Source organism: Gallus gallus, chromosome Z (assembly GCF_016699485.2).
Source record: "Gallus gallus isolate bGalGal1 chromosome Z, bGalGal1.mat.broiler.GRCg7b, whole genome shotgun sequence".
NCBI lineage: Eukaryota > Metazoa > Chordata > Aves > Galliformes > Phasianidae > Gallus > Gallus gallus.
Window position 1 is genome coordinate 41,963,850 of NC_052572.1, and position 18,557 is coordinate 41,982,406.

General features: G+C 38.1%; 1 protein-coding gene across 8 annotated transcripts in view; it reads left to right on the forward strand.

Moving 5' to 3' along the window:
• DAPK1 (death-associated protein kinase 1) overlaps positions 1-18,557 on the forward strand; it is a 98,348-nt gene that overhangs the window by 72,356 nt on the left and 7,435 nt on the right. For 5 of the 8 annotated variants that reach the window (XM_015280319.3, XM_040655635.2, NM_001278031.2 and 2 more), the window contains 8 exons: positions 91-189; positions 1,933-2,130; positions 3,201-3,398; positions 5,904-6,002; positions 8,749-8,829; positions 11,508-11,730; positions 15,578-15,766; positions 17,558-17,755. In XM_015280319.3, coding sequence (XP_015135805.1) covers positions 91-189; positions 1,933-2,130; positions 3,201-3,398; positions 5,904-6,002; positions 8,749-8,829; positions 11,508-11,730; positions 15,578-15,766; positions 17,558-17,755 — 1,285 coding nt within the window. Of the gene's footprint in view, positions 1-90; positions 190-1,932; positions 2,131-3,200; positions 3,399-5,903; positions 6,003-8,748; positions 8,830-11,507; positions 11,731-15,577; positions 15,767-16,360; positions 16,431-17,557; positions 17,756-18,557 lie in introns of those variants that run through there. The other 3 variants (XM_046905481.1, XM_046905482.1, XM_015280320.4) reach the window with 3 other exon arrangements.

An 18,557-nucleotide genomic window follows, 5' to 3' on the forward strand; every position in this document is an offset into this window, starting at 1 on the left:
CCAAGCAGCATAGACAATCAAGCTGTACATAGTGGTATAAATTCGGGGCAACATACAAAATTACACTCTTATGTTCTTTTGTAATTGCAGTCTGGGGAGACAGCTCTTCATGTTGCAGCTCGATATGGGCATGTGGATGTGGTTCAGTTTCTCTGTAGTGTTGGATCCAATCCAGACTTCCAAGATAAGGTGAAGTATTTTCTGCTTTTCCTACAGAAACACAGCTTTAGTGGGAGTGGTCAAGACTCTAAGCCTTTCCTTGCAGTCCCTAATATGTTTGAATTTCCTTTCAGTATCTTAAGGAAGGGGACAGATTCTTCAGCAGGGTCTGTTGTGACAGGACAAGGGGAAATGGTTTCAAACTAAAAGAGGGGAGATTTAGTTTGGATATAAGGAAGAAGTTTTTTACAGTGAGGGTGGTGAGGCACTGGAACAGGCTGCCCAGAGTGGTGGTGGATCTCCTGTCCCTGGAAACATTCAGGGCCAGGCTGCACCAGGCTCTGAGCACCCTGACCTAGCTCTAGGTGTCCCTGTTCATTGCAGGGAAGTTGGACTAGATAGCCTTTAAAGGTCCTGGATTGTTCAGTGATTCTATGAATTTGGATAAGACAAAAAATTCAAATTATGGAAGTCTTGATACCTCTTAATAAATAGGTACTCAAAAACAGAGTGCATAAGGCAACTAACCACTGCTGCACTCAGAAAGCACAAATCATTGTAGAAGTGGAGGCTTAAAGATGAAGAAGCTTCTCATCATGAAGGTCCTGCTAGTGGTGCGTGCCCTGTGAGTTCAGCTAACACTTTTTATTACTTGTTGCTTTGATTTCAGCAGCTTTTTTATGAGGCATGAGAGATTTCAGTAGTGTCAAATGCTCATTTTTGAAAGCAGAAGGCGAGTTCAGAAGGGCTCCTTTAAAGATGCTTTTCTTTTTTTTTCTTTTTTCTTTTTTTTTTTTTTGTGAGCTCTGAACTGTCAAGTCTTGTGATAAGACAGGAAATTCTTAACTGAGAAAGAAAGCATACATTCAACCCAAAATTCACTGATATTCTGTTATGCATGGATGTTGACTTGTGGAACTAAAATCTGGCATCCTGTAGAGCTATATTTGTATTGTTTAAGCAGAATCAACTTCTACTTCCTTCCTTAGATTTGTACAGAAACCTTGAATACAGCCCAAGTCGTCTAATATCAGCACTAATTGTCTGTTGTTATTAATCAAGTACAGAAAGGGTATTCCATTTCTTAGACTTTGAAAAAACTCTTCGTTACAATTCTTGTTTTGTAGTGGGATACAAAACCAGTATTTTCAATAACATATTTTTATAAAACTTTTGGATTTCTTAATGATATTCCATATAATTGTTACAAAATACAGCGATACTGGAGATGAAGTTTTGAATCTTCCTTGGTTTAAACAAACAAACAAAAAAGTGTGTCTCAAGCTGAAAGTCTTGTGAGATTTATATCTCCTTGGTGAGTTATCTGTTTTAAACACTATTTTAGTCCCTTGGCATGCAAGATGTGGATGTAGAAAGTGTTTATGAATGAGAATCATTTGTCAAGTAGGAGAACCAAGACAGTTAGCCTTAGCGGCATGGAAATGTTTGGGCTAGTATTACTCACATTCAGAGTGTTGTCAACAGATAGCCTTCTAGTGAGGAATAGACCCCCAGAATCCAGGTGATGGTGCAAATCTAGTGCTTCATTGTAATCCCTTAGTGCATCAGCAGGAACTACTTCAGAACGTCAACATTTGAAATTATCCCCTTTCAACAAGGCTTGTATAGTACACTGTCTTTTTTTTTTTTTTTCCTGCCATCTTGCTTTCCCTCTAAGCTAAGGAGGTGAATTGCTTCTTGTAGCATTTGTTTCTGGTTGTTGTTGTTTTGGTTTTTTTTTCATTGTGGGTTGTTTTTATTCTGTGTTGCTAGGAAGAAGAAACCCCATTGCACTGTGCTTCTTGGCATGGCTACTACTCTGTTGCCAAAGCACTTTGTGAAGCAGGTTGTAACGTGAACATTAAAAACAGAGAAGGAGAGACTCCACTCTTGACAGCATCTGCTAGGGGATACCATGATATTGTGGAATGCTTGTCAGAACATGGAGCTGACCTTGATGCAACAGATAAGGTTAGTTATGGGTGAGTGATTTACTTTTAGTAGGAATTGCCTCCAGAGTTCACAGGTGTCACAGAGCTATAACTCTGAATTGATTTATTTGAATGCTGAATGCCAGCGTTGTTTTTTGTCGTTTGGGATTTCTGAGCACTTTCTACAGAGAATATGGATAGCTGCACTAGTCTTTAAAATTGGTAGCTGATTATTTTTACTTTTTTTTATTATTATTTTGATTACTCATTATCACCTTTATCAGTCATCACCCTATGAATAATATTGAGGAAAATGGAAGGAACATTTGGCTCTGTAATTCTTAACAGGCCATTGACTTAAAGAAAAAGGATAGATTTAAAGTTTGCCTGTGATTCCTGTGGGTCGATAAATCACACTTGTTCCTAATACACGAAAATTGAACTATTTAAAAATACAACTCCATTTGATCCAAAATCCTGTCTTGTGTCTCACAATGTGATTAAAAAAAATAAACTTTGTGTTTCTTAGCTTATACTTCTGCTATGCCTCTCCTTATAGCTAGCTTTATTGGTGCTAGTTACAAACTTGTTGCTAAAGCATGTTCAGTGCAATATTGTTTCATTTTTTCCCCAAAAAGAAGTAAACTTTTTTTTTTTTTCCTGGCCAGGTTGCCTGTAAGTTATTCCAATGAGAAAGAGAGCTCTGTCTTTAAAGTTACAGATCACTAAACAGATTGCTTTTTACTTATAGAGGTTAGGGATGTAATACTAGTGTTATTTACAATGCTGAGCTTTTTGTTTCAGTTGGTCACGCTCCCACTTTGTGGGGAAGTCTTCACTAGAGAATGTGTATTTACATTTCATCCATTCCACTGCAAAGCCTGCTGGCTTAATAAAAAATTTGCTTCCTACTTGCTGATCTGCTCTGACAGATATTGTGCATCTCCCTGCTTCCAGCCCTGCCCTTCCCTTTTGCCTCCCCCAGTTTTATTTTTTTATTATTATTCTGGAGGCAAAGAAATGCATGCAATTACTGGGAAATGATTGTGACTCTGAAAAATAGTTGGTTTTTTATTTTTACCTCATGTGTTGCCTCTCTTGTGTTTTCAGGATGGTCATATAGCTCTACACCTTGCTGTAAGAAGATGTCAGATAGAAGTAGTTAAAACCCTCATCAATCAAGGATGTTTTGTAGATTTCCAAGACAGACATGGCAACACTCCTCTGCATGTGGCCTGCAAAGACGGGAATGTCCCTATTGTAATGGCACTTTGTGAAGCAGGTTGTAACTTGGATGTCACTAATAAGGTAAACGAGATATGGCACTGAACTGCTTTGTTTAAGACGTCACCTATTGCATTAGATGACCTTCTCTACTTTGCTAGTTAGGAAACTATTTTTCCTTCATTTTTTTCTCTTAAAGTGGCCAAATGCAAAACATTAAATGCCTTATGCTGCAAATTTACCTTTTTCAGTTTAATTCATGGATTAAAGATGCACGAAGAAGGAGCCCAAGTGAATTAATTGCCACAGTGTACTTTGCCACTCAGCTCTAGTGTTGAAGTCTGTGCCAGCCTTCTTCCCTAGATGTGTAGATCATATCTAGGCACCAAAGAACACAGGTTGTGTGTTTCTGGTGGCCTGAACAGAGATTGGTTTGATGTATTTTAATAACATTAAATTGCTTGCAAAATTGAAGACTGGTACATTTTTATTAAAAATCTGCTATAAATGCAGTACAGATCTGCACTGTCATCTGAACAAGTGATTGAAATAAAGTGTAGATTCTACTGCTGGTTATAAAAATGCATGTTATATTAGCTGGTTTATGTTTTTCTTTTTTGAGTTCATTTATTAAAATATTAAAATAAATGATGATAGAACATTTGTCTTAGAACACAATATCTTCATGTATAAAAAGTTGTCACCAGTAGAGTACATGAATCCTCAGAACTAAAACGTAAAAAGTGAAACTATGTTCAAAAATCATAGTTAGATGACTGCGGGAGGTCAGGAAATTGTCCTATTGGTTATTCTTTCACTTACAAGTGACAATTACAGAAGTGATAAACCTTCAAAAATATTGAATGTGACGCCTATTGATGGATTACTGCCAGGAAAAAATGTGAAATGCGCATTACTAAAGTCAGTAGGCACTTTGCAAAGAGAAAGCTTAATTGCCTATCTCTAAATTTGGAGATACTACTGCTTTCTTGGCTTCTTTTCTTGTGCTATTGCTGCAGGGTATGGGATACTAAATGAGGTGCTATGCAGGTTTAACATTCTGGCTTTCCTGCTATGTGTCTTTAGGTGAAAAGTAAGTAAACTGTTTGAGGAAATCTTCCTTTAGCTGGTTTGCATAAGTTTAAAGTCTGCCAATAGACTGCTAACATGCTGTGTTGATATCTAGTTTTGATGTCTTTCTCTGCTTTGTTGAATTTTTATGTGCTCTGAAATTTAGAAATTTTTTTTTTTTTTTTTGTAGGCATCTTTATATTGTTATCCGTTGTTTGATTCAGATATTGTAATTGACTTTTTCCAAAAACATGCATGTACCAACAGTAACATTTTACTAATATTTCCATTTATTATGAAAACTGACCTTCTCTATATTAGCCAGCTAATTAAAGTTGCAGGTCTCCTGGCTTGAAGGTTGTCCAGTGAAATAACTTGGTTTTAATAATTAAAATCATCAGCTGCAAAGTCAAGAAACTTACAGTAATGAGCTCTCAGATCTTGCCTCTGAGCATAAATATGATTGACTATGGCAATTAAATTTAGATTCACTGCTGAGAACACATTTTTGGAAAGTGAGTTAATTCAGCAAAAGGCTGGATTAGCACCTCTTTTCATAACTGAGAATGCTCAGCTGGGATCAGTAGCCTGTCCTCAAGTATACCATACTAAAAAACAGCCTTCAACTATTCAGTAGATATGGGATCATGCCACAGGAGCTGCAATTAAAGTTTGTGTGCTGTTAGTCTTTTAGGAGTCAAGTATTCTGGAGTGATTTTTAAGAACACACTTTATTTGAAGGAGTGAGTAATGGTCTTATGAAATAAAGGACATTTATTTCTACTTGTCCTCTTCAGCAGTGAGACCCATGATGTGAGTCAGTTAAGCACCATCTGTCCTTGGTCCTATACATATCCAATACCAGTTGAGGGCACTGGTGGTTTCTTTCACAGTCTGTGTGCAGTAGAATATCATAGACATTTATTTGAGTTTGAGGAGTAAGCATCTTTCCAGTTTGCAGCTGGCATAAACTTAGCTTTGCTTTCAAGTACTCTTTTTTTGAAGTAAGCTAGTGAGTTTGGTTCTGAATGTAGGGTTAAAACAGGGAGAACTGTATTTAAAATATGAGGTGATAAGAGGAGTTACAAGTAATGGAAGGATTTACAGTATACAGTAGAGTTATTTATGATGTTAGCGGTGAACATAAGGGACCAGAAGTGATTGATATGAAAACCGGTTGTCAGCAGAAATATTTGGAGAAAAGAGCAAAAACAGGGTGAGGAATACTTTCAGCACTTTCCTTTTGTCACTGTAATCATAGATCCCTTCATGTGCACTCCTTATGTTCATCTTTTATTCCTTGCTAGAAGAACACTGCAGATGTGTTATCTTCAGTAATGCTTGGTTTGAAATAAATTGAATCCAGAGCTTTAAAGACTAAGGACTTTACCTTAAAATTTGTGCAGTACCTTTGCAGCATATCAGTACCTAACAATTGTACGATTTGTTTTATTATTAGTCATAAACATTGGAATGATATTCTTCGACTAATATGACCCCTTATTGTCTCCACAATAGTATGGAAGAACACCTTTACATCTTGCTGCAAACAATGGCATTCTTGAAGTTGTCCGTTTCCTGTGTCTTACTGGTGCCAATGTGGAAGCTTTAACCTCAGTAAGTATTAAGACAGTGCTTCATGCATGTTTTATATACAGTGGTAGAAAACAAGTTAACCTCAAGGGAGAGCAATGATTAAATACAATTACATTTTGAAATGAAAAAAACGTTAGGGAGTAGAACATCCACAGCTTGAAAATAATCATCTGTTGTCTACTTGTTCCCTTCTTACAGCTGTATTTGAAACTAGGTACAGTGAAGCTACCACTTCATCTGCAGTTTCTTCACATTAGAATTAGTTAGGCATACAGATAACACAATGCTGTAATAAGCCACCATTGTTAATATATGTATGTCATTTCATACGATGTACAGTTGCTCTACAAATGCATAGTATGTATCCTGTTGGGGTTTGGGGTTTTATGGAGCAGTTAAAAAGCTTCATTTTCATGTCATAAATGTATGGGTGAATGGAAGATTTGAACTAGTCTGCAAGTATCTTTGTAAAAACAAATCATTTATGTCAGATCAATCAGTACTACTGCTTGCAATTAGCACCACTCAAGATATTTTTCTTTCTTACTGCTTTGAGCACCCATGTCTGTCCTTACTGGTATATCTACAAAAGAAATTAAATATCCTTCTTCTTAAGCACCTCATACACCCTCCACCCTCCATGCATCCAAGGCATAATACAATACACCTTTACCTGCGTACCCACCATGATTTATTTTTAGAAGAATTGCACTGGTTTATTCTGCTCCTTGCTCTAATCAGTGCATTCTAATCCGAAATAACTGTTTCTCTGTATACTGAAATCATGTGATTGTGATTTGGTTGATAACTGACTCTGTTTTTCAAAGTTCTTATCCACATGAAGTATCCCTAAAACTGACTTTTGGAAAACTAGGTCAGTGACTGCTGTGTCTTCTGTTAATCAGTAATGAAATGTGTATGCAGTGAACTTCGTGGGGTATTTTACAGCTTTTTCTTTGCAACCTGTTTTTCTCCTTTGCTTTTTTTTTTTTTCATTCTTTTTTGCCTTTTTTTTTTTTTTTTGTCTCATTCTGTATTTCTGTTGTCAACACTGCATACTGTACTGATGAGATATAAGGAAAAAAGTGTGGATAGGGGCTTCATGGAATGTATCAGCTCACTTAAGCAAAATGACTGCGTTGGCATAATTGTCTATCTACTCCTTGTCTTTCCAAGATAAAAGTAATTTTTATCTCTGTAGTTTCTATCAGTGTAAATGAGATGACAAAGTAAATAGTGCTGATGCTAACCCTGTCAGGAGGGACACAGTGACTATACATTAATCATAGAGTAATAAAATGGCTTAGGTTTCAAGGATCATCAAACCAACCCCTGATGCAGGCAGGGTTGTCGACCACTAATCAGTCACTGGATCAGACTGCCTAGGGCCCCATCCAACCTTGAACATCTCCAGGGATAAAGCATCCATAACTTCTTTGGCATCCAGTTCTAGCACCTTACCACCCTTTTAGTGAAAAATTTCCCCCTGCATCTAACCTAAATCTTCCCTGTTTAGTTTAAAACAATTTCCTCTTGTCTTATTGCTATCTACCCTTGCAGTGTGGATCAGCACGGATGCAAAGAGTCTTCTCTTTGTTACATCATTTTAAGGAAAAATAATTTTAAGAATTTCAGATGTTTCTTCAGTAAAATTACAGATACCTGTAAGGTTTAGATGGAATTTTTAAGGGCAAGATGTTTGTTCAGAATTAGTCACTTCATACCTTGAACCACAATTTTGACTATTACCTGCTAATGTTCCTTTCCTTTTCTGTATGAATTATCTGAAATTCTGGAGTGCATAGTGACTTCTATGGAAAACTGAAAATGGCTCCAGTATGTGGATACCCAATTATCAAAGATACCTATTTTGTGTATCAGGCAGTAGTTAACAGTATTGTCAGATAAGACCATACAAACTTCGCATGAAAAGCTAGTAGATAAAAAATGGAAGTCCAGGAAAGAGGTCTTAATTTTCCAATACTTTGTCTTAATATGTGGAAGCTCTTTCATAAAAAAAGAGAAAGAAGTAAAATCCTTGTAAATTAGTTATTTGCTGCCAAAATATAAAACAACATTAGCATTAATGTGGTTCTAACAGGAAAAAATAGTGAGCACTTTTTCTTTCAGCTTATTTCATATTAAACTGCTGATGTATGAAACCTGGGTAATTAAATGTCAGGAGTAGAATGCTGAATGTAGCTTTTCTTCTCCTTTTGAATCTGCTGGTGCAGTTTAAACCACGTCCTTTATGGTCATGCTTTCTTTAAATCTCTATTGATTTATATGCTGTCATCATTCTTTATCCATTAGCAAACAAAATTCACCTGCTACACATGCAAGTGAATACGGTAATGTGTCCTCTTTGTGAACTGTTTAAACTTTGAAATCTATTTAGAATGTATTATCTAGAAATTACTAGAATCTACTAATTGGTGAGAAAAGAAGAGGAATACAGAGAGAGTACTGGCATCACTCTAAGGCTCTGAATTCAAAGTGTCTTGGTACAATGGCATCCAGATGCTAATTTGTAAAAGAAATACTGTGGTGCATTTCACTGTGTGTATCTTTGCACCACTTAAGAAAACAGGAATTCCAGTGGGTATAAGTCAGTACTGCTTCATTTATTTTTTTTTCCTCTTCTCCCTGACTCATCTGTGTCTGACAGTAATTATTCTGTTATTGCCTTAACCAGAGTTGATCTGTATTGCACATAACTTTATTGTGGGTAAAAGGAAGAAATTGCACCTAATGATTTATCTTTCAGCAGGATGGGAAAACAGCAGAAGATCTTGCCAGAGCAGAGCAGCACGAACATGTAGCCAGTCTGCTTGCGAGACTTAAAAAGGTTGGGAATGTGTACATTTTAACTGAGCTCTTCAAGGTTTTAATATAGTATAAGCAGTTTGAATATGAGAAATCATAAGATCATTCACAAAAGCCACTCTAAAAAACACATTACAAATATCCTTGTTGCAAGATAGACAGCACCAATATTCCATCTTATCTGCTCTCTAACAATGCCTACCAAATATTTTAAGGAATTTGTAAGAAAATTTGTAAGAGAATTTGTAAGAAAATGAAAAACTATTAGGAGTTAGCACATCCTGCAGGAGGTCTTACTTTCAACACCATTTTAGTTAGATTTGAGTTATGACTTTGAGGGGTTTGTGCCCTTCTGGAAGCTAGAATGCTACTTGGAATAGTAGTGTAAGTTCTCTGTGTTCTTTTTCAATTCTGCAATTCCAGGATCTCAAAATCTTCTAGAATGTAAAGCTCATCTGGGCTTCTCTTAAAGCAGTAAGTCTGACAAGTCTGATATACACTGATTATTCCAGATATGCAGCATCATTCATGTTGTGAAGATACAGAGACCACTTTCCTAGAGATTTCAGGCAACAGCCAAACCAGTTAAGAGTACTGTTTGAATTATGCTGATGATATTGTGCAGATATAGAGAAATGATTAGGGTCTTCTTTTTACATAATTTTGGAGTGGAAGTGTATGTGTGCCAGGCATTCCCAAAGTGAAGTAGAATCATGTCCTGCCAGTAAATCTATACTTGCTAGGATTGTAAAATATATCAGTGAAAATGACAGAAAGGTACAAGGTTGAGGCTTCCTTTGCAGTGATAGCTTTTGCATACATTTGTCCTAAGAAGATCCATAGTATAGCTATGGATATGTAGATATACTACATAGATATATATAGTATACTATATATATGCTATAGCACAGTATTTTTCAAAAGAAAACAGTCAAATAAAACAAAAAACAAACCACTCTTGACTGTTTTTGCATGCAGGTGGAAAAATGTTTCTGATGTAGATATGGAACTAGTACAAATCAACCTAGAACAAAAGGAACAAGATAGAGCTACTGAAATCTCTTTCAGAAGAGATTTATCTAACACTCTTTGACAGTGGAGTATACTTAATTCTTGGAGGCTGCCTACATATGTAGGGAAAATGCATGATAATTATATATTTGATTAGAGCTTGCAACGGAGGATTTGGTAAGTTGAAATAAATAATTTACAACAAACCACTTAAAATGGGTGATATTATGTAGTACTGGGTGTACCTGCCATTTTTCATCTTCAGTGCCTCTAGAGGATTTTGCTCCTAACAGCACACATATGAAAAACTTACTGTTTTAGTAGCTCTTACAGATGATTGAACATTAGCAATGAGGGGGTGCAAAATTTGCATTGTGATGAGCATATTTTGTACATACCTGGGAGGAAGAAAATAAATACACTACTATTTCTGAGCAATTTCTCAGTGAAATTGCTGCATGCTCTTATTTTAGGGATTGCTGCTGTGGGTGCTCTTTTAATAATTCACCTTACCTGTTAAACCCAGTACAAATGCAGACAACAGAGCATCTCTCAGCTCCAAATGGGTGAGTGAAGGAAGGGAGCATACATCAAATTCCTTTGCTCCTCCACCTTTTTGCCATCTCTCAGTTATCTTAAAATAGGTTTTTCTGAGGTGAGAGGCATTTAATAGTTTTCCTGTCCTCCACTGCTTTGTCTTGATGAGTTGACCTTAAAGCTCAGCTCCCATGAGTAGAGTATCTGTGTCTGATTGCTTCATACTGGAGGAAGAGAGCAAGATGTGATTTGTTTGTTCTATGCTGTTATTCTTGTTGCAAAACAGTGGTGACGGGTAAGCTGAAAGTGGAAAGCTCTTCTGCAGGAGCTGTGATTAGGTTTGAAGAAGGCCTGAATATAAGGAGACTGCAGCTGTGGAAGAGCTTATGAATGCATCCAGAGGGTAAACAATGAAAGGACAATTTAAGTAGGAAAGCATATTTATTGAGGCTTAGGAGTAGAAAGGGGAACAAATCTAGAGGATATAAGCTTGCAGTAGAAGGGTAGAAATTTAGAAGGTTGGAAGAGGTATTTAATGGAAGAGGAGAACTTTGTGGGAATTGAGATGTAAGATTGGTCTGGGTAAGGCAATATTTTGCTTGCAAAAAAGTGAAGTGAAAATAAACAGGCTTTTGGTGGAGAGAATAAGAGAATTCTTCTAAATATGAGAAGTATAGAAAAAGGTAACAGAAAGAGGAAGGGAGATGCATGTCAAGTTTTCAGATTGCTCACATGGTTGCTATCATTGCAAAATTCTTAAGACCTGCTTATATATTATATAAGCTTGAAGATACTGATTATGCTACTGAGAATCATGGGTAAGGAAAAAGAGAACTAAAAGAAACTATTTTTTTTTCTTCTCTATCACATGCCAGAGTGATCCCAATTCAGTGAAGTTGATCTTGAAACTATGTCTGATTTTCATGACAATTCAGGATCTTTCTGGACAGCAGTGATTTAGCTGTGTTTAGGTTACGTATCCCTCCTCCTCTGACAGTGATTGATCGCTTGTATGATGGAGCAGATGGGAGAACTGATCCAGATTAACACTAACCTGGCAAAAAAGTTCTACTAAATCGTAGGTTTTGCGTTTGTTGGGAGACAGAAGTTCCTTGCCACGCACTCTGATTTCTTCTTTGAACTGATTTTTAGGATACGCACAGGGCACTTTTTATCCAGCAGTTGCGACACACACAGAACCCACAGCCACGGATTAAACTGAAGCTGTTTGGACACTCTGGCTCTGGGAAGACGACCCTTGTGGAGTCTCTCAAATGTGGCCTAATACGAAGCTTCTTCCGAAGACGTAGGCCTAGACTCTCTTCCACAAACTCAACCAGATTCCCCCCATCTCCTTTGTCTTCCAAACCTTCAGGTATGGCTTTAACATTATACCATTTAAATACTGACTCATTTTTCATCTGTAGAAGTCCAAACAAGCACCTGTTAACTGTGCAGTAGAAGACCTACGTGTGTAAGGAATCAAAGTAAAGCAGAGATGGTATTGACTTCTCTGCATGCAAACTCATGCCTAAAATAAGAGATAAGAGGAGCAGCAGTTGTGGAGAACAAAGAACAGTTCAGCTTCTGTTTACTATTGCAGTGTGTATGTGAGCTTAAGAGAGCAGAGGACAGTACTTGGAAAACTGTATTTATTTTTTAAAAAAAGTCTTAAGCTGCAAATACTGGTGTCATAATGGGATTCTACCATCATGGTTTTGGACTTAAGTTTCATCAGCATTTTTTGTTTAAGTGCAAATTCAGTTTAAAACTAACAGTTGCTGCATCCTTAGACAAAGATTAAGTATAACCATGGATACATGGAGAAGCTTTTTGGTAAGGCACTTGGATTAGTCAAGTGGTGTCTAAAATTGTCTCTAATCAAGATGGAAAAGGAGCTTTTCTAAACTGAAGTATGCAAATGATAAGGAAACCTTGCTCATGAAGTGCAGGTTGACCTGTATAATGTGGAAAGAGCTGTGGTATGTGGAGAAACTAGTCAGATTTACACATCAACACGTACTTCATTCTGGAAGAGCCCATAGTTGTGGTAGCATGCCAGAAAGAGAAGACTGTTTATTGTAACATTGAAATGCTGTGCAGTGTATACAAGCTAATCAGGCAATTTGAAGAGCTTGAATTTAAATTACTGTTCAGAAATAATCTTACTACCTAAGTTTCAGATGGGGTCATTGTTGTCTTTTTCTTTAAAAAACCTTTGGGTATTGCATGCAGTTTTAGGTATTATCATTACTTCTAAATAATGTTAGAACAAGTGCTTGCAATAGATTTCATCTCCACTTTCTCTCCTGTCATTTTTGGAAACTGTAAGGTAATTATTGTGATTTGTCAAGATACGCAACACAGATTGTTACTACACTTGCTGTTCATTTATCAGAAGGCATTAACAACTGTGGTGGTGAGAGAATACGTAAATGGATTAAATCAATCAGAAGTCCTTGGATTATTTAACATAATTCACTGTGTTTTACAAGGGGAGACTAACTACACCACATATATCAGTTCCTGGAGGCTGTGCAGGAAGGTCACACTAAGCTGAGTGGTGCGGTTTATATGACAGAAGGGATGCCATCAAAAGGAACCTGAACAGTCTCAAAGGGTGGGCCCATGTGAACCTGATGAGGTTCAACAAAGCCACGTGTAAGGTGTTGCACTTGGGTAGGGGCAGTCCCAGATATGTATACAGACTGGGGGAAGAATTCCTTGAGAGCAGCCCTGCCAAGAAGGACTTGGGGATCCAAGTGGACAAAAAGCTGGACAGCAGTGAGAGCCAGCAGTGTGCTCTTGCTGCCTGAAAGTCCACCTGTGCCCTGGGCTGCATAAGAAGAGGAGTGGCCAGCAGAGCATGAGATGTCATTGTCCCCCTTTTCTCTGCCCTTGTGAGGCCCTAGCTGGGGTACTGCATCCAGATCTGGGGCACCCAGCACAACAAAGATGTGGAGCTGTTGGAGCAGAAACAGAAGAGTGCCATGAAGATGATCAGAGGGCCGGAGCACCTCTCCTATGAAGGAAATGTTGAGGGAGTTGGGCTTTTTAGCTTGGAGAATGCTCCAGGGAGACCTCACTGTGGCCTTCCAGAACTTAAAGGGAGCTTACAAACAGGAGTGAATTTTTTACACAGGTAGATAATAATAGGACAAGTGGGAATGATTTTTAAACTAAAAAGGGGAGATTTAGATTAGATGTCAGGGCAAATTTTCACTGAGAGTGGTTAAACACTGGAACAGGCTGCCCAGAGAACCTGTGGCTGTCCCATCCCTAGGGGTGTTTGAGGCCAGGCTTAACAGCCTGATCTTGTGCTTGATTTAGTGATTGACAACCCTGCCCACAGTGTAGGTGTTAAAACTAGATGATCTTTGAAGTCCCTTCCAACCCAAGCCTTTCTATGATTCTGTGAAAGTTTTGACTGAAGACACTTTTTATGTCACTTGGTACCAAACCAGAGAGTAGTCTAATGCTGTCATACCGTCAAGGATTTTACGTTGATTTGTCAGTCACACTGCTTGAAAAATTGCTGTAAGACTAATGGTGAATTTGAAGCATTCACTTGAAAATAGCTTATCTAGAACTTACACTTGAAAATTGAGCAGCGCTGTCCAAGTGAATCTACTATGACATCACTTTATGTTTCAGTATCTGGTCATTTTGGATGCAAATCGTTATGTAAGTCATGAATAATGTTCTGAATGGAGTGTTATAATCTGAGACATTTAAAACAGTCCAGTTTGGAGGATACTTGACAACATGTTTATGTTTTTAAAAGTTCTGTAAAAATAAGTGTGAATTCAGTGTATTTAATTCACATGAGCCTAAAGATTTAAACAGTCTACCAAAAGATCAAACATGAAAGTTTTTATTATACTACTGACACATAGTTTCTTAGAATTCAGCTTCTAATAGAGGAAAGAAATACTTGCTTGCTCCACTAGATGGTGCAAGTTAATTAAAAAGCCCTTTCTCATTTACAGAACCTGCAGTGAGCATGAACTAAACAAATTGCTTCTAAGTAAAATCATTTTGGTTTAAGGGCCTGCTTTTCCCCCACACCTCCTCAGAAATAGTTATTATACAGTGTGGCTGAAAGACTGTGCAGAGGAAATGGACCTGGAGATTTTGGTCGATGCTTGGCTGAACATGAGCCAGCAGTGTGCCCAGGTGGCCAAGAAGGCCATTGGCATGCTGGCTTCTATCAGAAATGGCGTCATCAACAGGAGCAGGAAAGTGATCGTCCCTCTGTATTCAGCTGCCCTGAGGCCACTCCTTGAGGGCTGTGTTCAGTTTAGGGCCCCTCACTACAAGAAAGACATTGAGGTCCTGGAATGTGTCCTGAGAAGGACACTGAAACTGTTGGGAGGTCTGGAGCACAGGCCTTATGAGAAGCGGCTGAGGGAGCTGGGATTGTTCAGTCTGGAGGAGACTCAGGGGAGACCTTATCTCTCTCTATAACTGCCTGAAGGGAGGTTGTAGTGAGCTGGGGGGTCCACCTCTTCTCTCATGTAATTAGTGACAGGACTAGAGGGAATGGCCTCAAGTTGCACCATGGGAGATTCAGGCTGGACTACTTTTCTGAAAGAGTGGTCAAGCACTGGAATGGGCTCCCCAAGGAGTTGATGGAGTCACTGTCACTGGAGGTGTTCAAGGAACATTTAGATGTTGTGTTGAGGGACATGGTTTAGTGGGAACTATCGGTGATAGGTGGATGGTTGGACGGGATGATCTTGTAGGTCTTTTTCAATCTTAGTGATTCTATGATATTTTTATCCTTAATCCTTTTTTTAATCCTTTTATCCTTTTACAGAGTTTAACTATTCAAATGTGTAGCATTTCTATGCCAATAAAAATAGCCCATGCTACGAAATTACAACCCTTATCTATAAAAAACAGTATATCTTTGTTATGTAGAAAAGCCTTAACTCTTGAAGTCATTTACTTCCAAATTATTCTTTTCCTAGCTTCCTTCCCAGCAGTATATATGCTATAGTGCACTAAGTGCCAAATGGGATCATTCTCATATTTTCCTTTTCAGCATTCAGAATAAAGATGTAGTTGTGTGTACTCACAGCTTGGTAGTCATCTTTCTTTGAAGACAATTTTGGGCTTTTTAATCAGTTTTTTCTTTTTGCCTAGCATACTTATTTTGAATTGATATGATTGTAATTTTCCCATGATTTCTAATCTTGTTTTCCTTTTCTCTGACTCAGTTTCAGTAAGCATTACGAATCTTTATCCTGGTTGTGAGAATGTCAGTGTGAGAAGCCGAAGTATGATGTTTGAGCCAGGCCTGACGAAAGGGGTCTTAGAAGCTTTTGTTTCACCTGCTCATCACTCTCATTTCTCTGCTGATGATCAGTCCACCAAGGCCATTGACATTCAGAATGCCTACCTGAATGGTAAGCAGAGTTCTGAGCTGGCATGCATCACTTCTGTGGAAAAAGTCATGTTGCTTGTTTTTGGAAGTAAAAAATAAAATATATGACTTGGTATGGTAGTGACTGTGGTTAAGAATTCAACACTGGGGGTGTGGGGGTGCTTAAGAAGAAATTATATCTGCATGAAATTCTCTACTTGTAAAACACGTAGTAATCATTTGTGTCAGATATTTATAGCATTACACAAAAACACTTTTGAGATGAGTAATTGGGGTGGGAGGAAGGGGTTTGTTGTAATTGGAGTGGGTTAGGACACCGTCTACTAGTGTGAAGGTCCCTACATGTAGCTTAGAGATTTTGTCAGATTTAATCCAGTCCCATAGGCCCAAGTGTGGTTCCCATCTGCGTGAAGGACCTAACCATTCTCACCCCATGAGGGGGCTGGAACACATCTGGTGAGCACTGGAGTGGAACTTTTGGTTTCATTTTTTGGGGAAACAAGTTAACTGTTCTGCAATTGGAACCAGTTAGCAGGAAGAGGGGTCAGTCTTAGAAGATGTTTGAACAGCTCACTACTATTCCAAAAGACTAATGTAGTGCTCTCTCTTCGTCCAGTAGATGTCTTTTGTCTTAAGTACACATAGATCCTAGTATAACACTTTTGAGTGTGAAGATCATACAAAAGGTACATACCAAAACCCTTACTAATAATCATAGAGGTGGTAAGATCTCTCTGTGGTAAAGATGATGTTTTGCATGCTTTAGCAGATGGCAATTCTGACGCTGAGTTCAAATTAATCAAGCTTTTAATTTGGAGAGAGAAACCTACTTTGAAATTCAGCATATGCACACTAACACATACTGTGACAAAACATTTGTCCTGGATGCTGAAGAATTTGGCATGTAATTAAAGCTTATTCTTTGTATGGGCTAATTTCTTCTTTCAATATAATTTGAAATCAGGTCAAATTCTGCAGTGAAATAGAGTTGTACCATAAAATGTCCAATTTTTTTCTTTCTCTGTACTATCTTGATATTGAAGGAAAGTGTGTACATGGATGAACTCTAAATAGCTGTACTCATAACAGTAAAACTCAGGTCTCTAGCTTTTTTTCTCCTAGAAATTTGAGGTGCATCTCCATCAGCATTTATTTAAGTAAAGGTAGTATATTTGTATCTGATTTCACACTAACCTGGTACTGAGTCTGGGAAGTTCTATGCATTACAACATGCTAATGGTTTTCTCACCTAAAACTAAGTACAGCAGATCACAGAAAGAAGCATTGTGCTGTTTCAGCCCCTAATATAGTGATTCTTCAGACCTGACTTAGAAACATGATTTGAGTAACACAATGCTGTAAAGCAAAGCACGTTATTTGAGAATATCCTTGGGTTGCTTTTAACACCAGCAAGCACACTTTAAAAGAAAAAAATCATTAAAATGCTTTTTGGGATTAGCAAGAAAAGAACGGTTATATTTTGCAAGGAATCACTCCCATACAAGACAAAAGCCAGTTTAATGTGTAAGGCTGCACTGCATGTAAAATGCAGGTGTTTCCCTGTGACATCCAGCTGAATGACTTAGAGAAGTGAATGTGAGAGAGGAACAAATTGTAAGGACCCAACTTCTCAAACTCTGAGACGGTCTGAAACTTCACCATTCCTTTTGTTTATGATTGTGTTTACAGTTTTGCCTTCTCACTTGCATGCATTTAATCTCTGAGAAAGTTTAAATTAGACTAACTGTTTGATTCGTCTTTCCATGATGACTAAGGCTTCATGCTTACTTACATGTGTTTGTCTGTTTTGTAGGAGTTGGTGATTTCAGCATCTGGGAATTCTCTGGGAATCCTGTGTATTTCTGCTGTTACGATTATTTTGCTGCAAATGATCCCACCACAATTCACATAGTGCTTTTTAGTCTTGAGGAGCCTTATGAAATCCAGTTAAACCAAGTGACCTTTTGGCTTAGTTTCTTGAAATCATTAGTCCCCGTCGAGGAGCCAATAGGTATGTTCTTTTGCTTGTTAATGAAATATCACAGGAATGTAAGTGTTTCTCTGCAACTCTGTTAATCCTGTTTGTTCACTGCTCTTAAGGATTTTCATCCGCTTTTATTTAAGCAAAACTGAATCAGTGTTTCTCAGCAGTGGATAGTTTTATTTGTGGGACAAGCCTGAAGAATTTCATGCAGCAGCTATACAGTTGAAAAAGGTCACAAGGTACAGCACAAGCTCTTCTGGCAAATGAAGTTTTATGTCAGATAAGCATTCAGAAAAAGTGTTTAGGAAAGTTGAAACCATTTAAGGCAAGTTCTGGACATGCTGATTAAAATGCAGTTAAATATAACCCCAGTTAAATGTTGTTGCAGGGTAAATTAGTTTTGCGAATGTGAACAGGACGAAATCATAGAATCATAGAATGGTTTGGGTTGGAAGGGACCATCTAGTTCCAGCTCCTCTGCTGTAAGCAGGGACACCTCCCTCTATACCAGGTTGCACGAAGCCCCATCAAGCCTGGCCTTGAATGCTTAAAGGGAAGGGGCATTCACAGCCTCACTGGGCAGCCTGTTCCAGTGTCTCACCACCCTCAAAGAATTTCTTCATAGTATCTTGTCTAGATCTACTACCTTCTTCCAGTTTAAAACCATTTCACCCTGTCCTGCTGCTACCTGTCATTAGAAAAAATCCCTCCCCAGCTTTCCTGTAGGACCCCTCCAGGTACTGGAAGGCTGCTATAAGGTCTCCTCCTTCTCTTCTCCAGGCTGAACAGCCCCAGCTCGCTCAGCTTGTCCTTGTAGGGGGAGTGCTCC